This window comes from Olea europaea, chromosome 18 (genome assembly GCF_002742605.1).
Source record: "Olea europaea var. sylvestris chromosome 18, O_europaea_v1, whole genome shotgun sequence".
Classification (NCBI taxonomy): Eukaryota; Viridiplantae; Streptophyta; class Magnoliopsida; order Lamiales; family Oleaceae; genus Olea; species Olea europaea.
In genome coordinates this window covers 29,576,208-29,584,086 of record NC_036254.1, presented here as the reverse complement: position 1 = coordinate 29,584,086, position 7,879 = coordinate 29,576,208, and the positions used below count along the sequence as shown (strand labels likewise).

The following is a 7,879-nucleotide window of genomic DNA, read 5'->3' as shown; positions in this document are numbered from 1 at the left end:
CATAAATGAATTGGCATGCGCACACATGTTTAATACTACATAAGAAACATGTAGTTTAAAATTTGACTTTTAAATGAATTTTAGAACCAATCATTTCTTTTTTCACCTTGATAATAATTAAACACCTTAAAGAAGAAGAAAGCATGTCAAATGAATTTCATGTTAACTAGTACAAAAGGATTAAAGTTTATTTCCAGAAAAAAAAAAGTGTAATTACACATTAGTCGATATTTGTTTGATAAAGTCTATGGAATAAAACATTGTTAATATTAGTTTAGAAAAGACAAAATAATAAATAAAAAATAAAAAAAAATTGCAAATCAAATGGGAACCAAGAGCCACCGAAGTCACTATCGGACTGATTAGTAAAATGAGATGTAACAAGTCCAATAATTTAAAATTTTCTTTCATTGTCACTGTAATAAAATCTTTTCTTTTAACAAAATAATGTTCAATGCTTATAATCTGGAGAAATCACGTATCCTCCGATAAACAAATTGTTTTATTATAATTTTATCAAAGTTTAATTGATAAACAGTCAAAGATGACAAATTTATATCTATTTTCAAAGTTAGATAAAATTTTATGAATTTTTCCACAAATCAAACTTTAATATAATTACATATTTCATGTAATCAATTTTTAACGATTTTTCAAATTCAGAATCTGTTATAACTTTTATAAAAAAAACTTTGTCATACGACGAATATTCTTGCAAAATTCTTCTTGCTAGCCTGATATTCAATTAAATAAATGGCAAGTTACTCTTTTTTTCGAGGGTAGCAGTGCTCATATAATTTTGCCGAACACCCCTTACCCTACTCTCTCACTGCTCGCATTTTTCTGTTCTTCAGAACTGTGAGCAGATATCAGAAATGGCTTTTGCTGCCCTTATTTATCTAACTAACACCATTGAGCAGAACCTAATCCACCATCTGATTCCTGACAAACAGCAAATTGGAACACTTCTTCAAGAAGCTACTTTTTTACAGAATTTTCTTGAAGATTCTTTGCAAAAAGACAACGAAAAAGTAGAACGTTTGGAGAGTCAAATCAGAGATGTAGCTTACAGAGCTACTGATATAGTAGAATCGCACTTGGTGGATGGACTTCTTTCAAAATCAGAAAGTTTGCAGCTGGTTGAGAGCTTCGTGACCTTCAATGAGGCCTTAGAGAAAGTTATGGAAGAAATCCATTCCATTAAGCAAGAGGTGATGAAGGTTGAGGACGAGATTCGCATACGAGATCTGCGGCCAAGGACTTCGTTGGGTGCTGTCTCATCAAAACCTACTCTCAGTGGCGCGAGCACGATGGTGGGTCTTAATGATCAATTCGAGGAGATCAGGACTCGGCTGATTACGGGATCATCAAAACTTCAAATTCTCTCCATTCTCGGGATGGGTGGAATCGGTAAGACAACTTTGGCCAAAAATATATACGATGATTTATCTATTAAAGATCATTTCTATATTCGTGGTTGGGTAACTGTATCTCAAGAATATGATGAGTCTAAACTTATATTAGACATTTTAGATTCCATGAAAATGCTCCCTGACAATATGAGGCTTCAAGCGACTAGTGACAAATTAAAAGGGCTTTTACACAAGACTCTTAGCCATACGAGATATCTCATTGTTCTAGATGATGCGTGGGATAAGAAGGCATGGGATGATGTGAAACGATTATTTTCAAATGACAATAATGGAAGTCGAATCATATTGACTACTAGGTTAGAGCAGGTCGCTGATCATGCAAACTCTTGTCCTCCACTTCATCAAGTGCGTTTTCTAAACAACATTGAAAGTTGGAAGTTATTTTGTGACACAGTGTTCGGTCATGAGGGTTGTTGCCCTCCTGAACTGGATAAAATTGGGAAGCAAATTTCCCAAAATTGTCGAGGGCTTCCACTCTCAATTGTTGTGATTGGGGGGCTCCTTTCAAAGGCGATTAAAACAGAACATTATTGGAGTGATATTTTGGAAAGTTTGCACTCAACATTGACTTCAAATGATGAACAGTGCTTAAAAGTACTATCATTAAGTTACAAACATCTGCCTCATCATTTGAGAGGTTGTTTACTCTACATGGGAATTTTCCCAGAAGATTCTAACATTAGTGTTTTCGAACTCGTGAATTTATGGGTTGCTGAAGGAATTCTAAAGCCAATACGATGTAAAAGATTAGAAGATGTGGCAAAGGAGTATTTGCTGGATCTTATAGAGAGAAATCTTATTTTGGGTGGTAAGAAAAACTCCATGGGCAAAATCAAAACATGCAAGATTCATGATTTATTAAGGAACTTGTGTGTGAGACAATCTAAAAAGGAGATGTTTTTTCACCCCACTTATTGGTATCTCCTCAATAAGTTAAAAGATATTACTTCACGACGTGTAACTGTTCTTCCTCATAAAACGAAGCTTGACCTTGAAGCTGAAACACCATCAAGTTTTCTACCACGGTCTTTTCTTTTTTTCAGTTGGGGAAAGTTTCCAGATACAATAGAAAGTTCAAATTTTAGGCTTGTCAGAGTATTCCACAAATACTATTATCCCGCTTGCATGTCATTTGCATGGGAACAACTGGTTAGCTTGCGGTACCTCTATTTCCCAACGTTAGATAATTCTAAGGTTTTTGCATCTGTGTACAAACTTCGGCACCTACAAACCTTAATTGTTACGCATATAGGGGGTGAGGATAGGAGTATTATGACCTCAAAAATATGGGAAATGCAAGAGTTAAGGCATGTCGTGATTAAGCCTCAAATATTTCTTGATCCTCCAGCTAGTGCAGAAAACGCGAGGGAGAATTCTATAATTGTTCTAGAAAATCTACAAACACTCACCAAGATAGAGAATTTCAGATGTACAGAGGAGGTCCTCAAAAGAATTCCGAATCTAAAGAAGCTCGGAGTGTATCACAGATATCCATTGGAGGATATGAATAATCTTGTTCGTCTACATAAACTTGAAGATTTAACTTACGAATTTCATGGGTGGTTTTTTCCTATCTTCAACAACCTATCTTTCCCTCCTTCGCTCAAAAAGTTAACTTTAATTGGTTGCACCCTTAATAGGGAAGAAATGGAGATCATTGGTTGGTTGCCCAATCTTCAAGTGCTGAAAATCAAAGAACAAATATTCCCTGGCTCAAAGTGGGAATTCAAAAACGGAGGATTTCTTCAACTGAAAGTTCTGTTACTTGATGAAGTCTATCTTGAGAACTGGATAGCTGACAGCATCCACTTCCCAGAACTTCAGCGCCTAGTAATTAAGAACTGCAGAGATCTCAAGATCCCTAGTGGTATTGGAGAAATTCCAACTCTTCAATCCATCGAGCTTTTTCACTGTGGTAATTCTGTTATAACTTCAGCAAAGCAAATACAAGAGGAACAAGAGAACTTGGGAAATGATAGTCTTCAAGTTCTTATTATTGGTGAATATAAGCAGTCCACTTCAATGGAGTACTGGTTAGTTTTTTTTTTCCCTTCTTTTTGCTTTCGCCTCCTTTTTTTCTCTTTATTTGGTGGGAATAATGAATATAAATTTCTATTCTGAATTGGCAGTGTTCAACTTCAAAATAAACACTATTTTTTTTATGGTTTAATCCCAATAAAATTGTTTTACTCACAACTCTTACATTGTTTGTTTAGATTCACCTCACCAAACACAAAATTCATTCTCAGTTTAGCCAATATTCGCAGCATGGTTTATCTCATGTTTTTAAGACTGGAAATGTGAGGAATTTTACAAACAAATAATAAACTGCTTCGATATATGTCTTTGGATGTCTTGGGTTTTTTTAAAAATTGTCTTAATCTTTATATAAAAATTAATTAGGTTGCTCAAGCACTTGTATTGAACCAATTGAATTTGATCTATTATGATACGTTAGATTGGAAACTACTGAACGTTGCATATGAGAAACTTTATTATTGTCTCGATTTTTGAATCATTCTAATTTTATCGAGTCAATTATACCAAACATGTCAGATTTTGTCTAAATGACTAAAAAATATAAAGAAAATGAATAAATAAATAAATAAAGTATTTTTTTCTCAACCCACTCCACTACCTATTTGCCCTTTGATTTTTCAGATAATGAAGATTTAGTTCTCCTTCTGGTTCATGGCCTTCAGTAAACCTCTTTCTTCGAGTGGAATTTGGCCCAATTCATGACTTGCTTGTTATTCAGCCATCTAGGCCTTCTTGCAGCATTGCCATGCAGATGGATTCTTTGGGGATTAATAATTTGCCTATTAAGCTTTTCATGTTTTATTTTGCTTTGATGGGTGCATCTGATGTCCTTGTAAGTGTGCTTTGTTCAGGAGATCTGGTCTTGCTTCTATCCTTCTGGTGTACTTAATTAGTATGCATTAACAAAATTTCCAAAGTTGTGGTGGCTTGCTAGCTTAAAAAAGAATTGCACGACTCAACTCCATTTCTAGAGTTTTGATCGTGTTTACATTTCTCCGAAAGTGGGGAACAATAGAGAGGAAAAGAGTCAACCCCCTTTTTCTGTTTGAAACGTCTCTGAAAACAACTAAAATTTTGATATGGGGAAGAAACACTACTATAATTAGACCACCTTACCTGCAGATGTGCAAATTTTTTTTCTGAATGGGTGGTATGTGATTTTAACCCAAACCTATTCCTACTCTGGTATGACCTATGTCACACCTTATATTACGTCGCATGCTCAGATAGAGGGGGTCTCACATTAGTCGACTTGGTATTAATTATTCAATTTGATTGGGCCTATTTTATTAAACAGTTGCATATCGGGCTTGGATTTAGGCCAATTTCATTGGCACCCAATTGGCCCGTCTCCTTTCACTATATCTAGACCAATCTGTTCACAATCAAAGGTAAGAAATTCTAATCCTAACCAAACCCCCTCACCCGTCTCTTACACTTTTTATATTTCATTCGGTCGTAGACTTGATCGTCAGAGTTCAAATAGTCGCTGGGCCTTTTTATCGACCGGTAGCCTTTGCCTCCTAATGGGAAGTTCGAGTATTCAAGTAATGCCCACATAGAGGGGACGAGATAAAAATTCTGTTAGCACGTTTTTTGAGGTCAACAGATTGGCATTATTTGTGGAAAACGATACGTTAAACATGTTATCACCACATCCATAAAGTCATCGGAAAAGGACATTTTTCTGGGTTGTTTTCTATTGAAAAAGAGCATATTCGTCAAGGACATTTTTCTGGGCTGTTTTCTATTGAAAAAGAGCATAGTCGGCAACTAAAGAAGGAAGAGAAAAATATGAGTAAGAGGTGTTTTGTGGCTAGAAATGTTTCTGTTGGTTTTGGTAGTGGACGAGGTCAAGCAAGATCATCTTATTTATACTCTTACCACGAAAATTTCTATCCTTTCTTACCACGAAAATTTCTACTTTTGGCCTTCAAACACAAAAATCATGTTTCACTAGTAGAAGTAGATTAGAAGATCTAAACCTCATGAAAATTCCACACACCCAAAACAAAAAATGAACTTTGAAAATGGCAAATTTTAGAGCGGCAATGTCAACCGGAGGACTCACAAAGGTAGGAACCAAGTTAGGAACAACTCCTTCTAAAGTTCCTGTATTCGAAATATCATTTGAAGTAGAACCTATATTATTAATCATATTCATTTCTGTATGCACAAAGCAGAAAACAAACCAACAAAAATCAAGATTGGAGGAGGAGTAGAAGAAGCTAAACCGAAACAAAATCAGTTTAAACAAGTAGAAATCAACATTACCAAAATTGGATATAGTAATGGCAAGGAATTGAGTAATACAAACCAAAGAAATGGAAGTTTAAAAGCCAATGAAATCGGATAAAGTAACACCAAGGAAATGGATGCAAGTCGAATTCTTTGTCCTTAGTCAATTTTGCACCGCAACGGTGTCTACAGATTATGGCAATCAACTTCCTAGATACAACGGCTACCTTCTTGTGTTTGTGCCACTACAAAACACAATAACAATAAACCAAAAAGATGGCTTTTGTTCTCCTTTCGATCAAAATGAAATGATTACCTTGTGTTTGTGCTAACCAGTTTAGGAGTCAAACTCCTTGTCTTTTAAGTCAATTTTGCCCTGTAATAGTCTCTACAAATTATGGCAATCAAGTCTCAAGATAAAACGACTATCTTCTTGTGTTTGTACGACTACAAAACACAAGAACAATGAACCAAAAATATGGCTTTTGTACTCCTTTCGAATGAAATGAAAACAGATTTTCATGTAGAACTTAGGCTAAGAAAATATGATTTTTATGTTATGCCATGATTGCATGTGGTTGGTTGAAGTAAAGGATGTCTCAATTGTCTTATTTATAAAAGAGGAGATGTTGTGAGTAAGAAACATGTCCTAAACCTCACTAGCCTTCACGAAGGGTCACAACCTACTCCACCACTCGCCTACTGCTGGCGCGCCACTCGAGCGCCAGTGGTGTTATTTATGCAAGGACCTTTTCGTTCACCTAGCACTCGACTATCTCTCGAGTAGTGACACTGCTGCTTGCTCACCACTCGAGCGGTAGAGTAGGGTAAATTCCTAACCAGTTTTTCCTCTTTTCTTTCCAAACTTGTAACTCAATTTCTCATTAATTTGAAATTGGTTTTGAGGTTCGAAATATATCACAATGATCTACTCGATGAATAGAACAAGTTAATCTAATTATTTTCATAATTTGACTATCGAATCAAGTTCGAATATTTAGTCGAAGTTGACTCGAAATTCAGTTTTCTCACTTTATGATTTCGTACTTAACCATTTTAGTTCTCCTTTAAACCAATTTCCAGCCGTTTTTGTCTGATTTTACGAAGTAAACTTTCACATTTATCCATGTTTAATTTAGTTTAGATAATATGATTTTATTCACCCATTCTATAAGGATAGAAATCATATAATGAATAATTTGTAACTATTAATCAATCACATATTATCACGGTCTTCCATGAAAAATACCAAGAGAGTTTGTGCCACAAAATGGAAACATTGCTCTCGACATTTTCTAGTATGTCATTAATGGTGAGCATAAATTTTATGGGTTCTATAATAATGTATGTGAGAATATGGTTCTCTTAACTCCATTAGATTTAAGTGCTATTTGTGTCATTCACATTGATTGTGCTTGTCTAGTTTTATTGTGGATCATTGGATGGGATCGACGGCTGGGATTTGTTCTATGTGAAATATTTTTTGTTGCTTTAGCTTGTGTGAGAAGCTTTGACTATTTTCCACCAAATAGGGCTTTCTCACGTTTTTGGCAAAAAAAAAAAAAAAAAGTCTCTCTCTCTTAAAAATTCGGCCCTCTCTCTTCTCCTCAAGACTTCTCTCTCCATTTGCACCTTACTGTGAGTGTTCTTGAGAGTACCTTCTTGTGAGCTTCTTCTTGAGTGTCCCTTGTGATAAGTTAGGCCTGAAATAGTGGCTAAGTATAGGTGATGTTTCTCAAAGCTTGGTAGAAGAGAGGGGTGTGGTGGTAGCGGTTTCAAAGGAGGTTCTTTGCCGATTTTCTAGCTCTCTCTTTGGAAGGTGATTTACATGACATGGGAGCTATTCTTGAGCCTGAAAATCAGCCATAAATAAGAGAAGTTGCTGTCCAAATTTTCGGCCATTAATGGGTTGTATTTTCGATTTATGTTTCTTGCATTTTTGCTTTGGAATCTTTGATTAAATGATGTTTATTGTTGATTGAACTTCGAGATCCCAACAAACTGGTATCAGAGCTAAGTTGTGGAGGTTTTGAGACTGAAAAACAGCAGAAAACAAACTAGAAAAATCAGCAGAAAACAGGAGAAAAAGGCTGTCCAAAATCTGTGCGAAAATCAGACCTTCAAATGCAATTTCCAACCAAACCAAAAGAAATTTGGAAAATCTGAGA

The 7,879-nt window shown here is 35.4% G+C and overlaps 1 protein-coding gene across 2 annotated transcripts; it reads left to right on the top strand.

Annotated features, from left to right (window-relative positions):
* Window positions 1-767: 767 nt before the first annotated feature.
* LOC111368095 (putative late blight resistance protein homolog R1B-14) lies at window positions 768-4,398 on the top strand. 2 transcript variants are annotated; one of them, XM_022989290.1, is made up of 3 exons: window positions 768-1,410; window positions 1,534-3,466; window positions 4,095-4,398. In XM_022989290.1, coding segments are annotated over exons 1-3 (2,469 nt in total). In that variant the 5' UTR covers window positions 768-875; the 3' UTR covers window positions 4,096-4,398. The 2 variants fall into 2 exon arrangements, with proteins under 2 accessions (XP_022845058.1, XP_022845057.1); XM_022989289.1 differs by having other exon boundaries at window positions 768-3,466.
* Window positions 4,399-7,879: the final 3,481 nt, after the last annotated feature.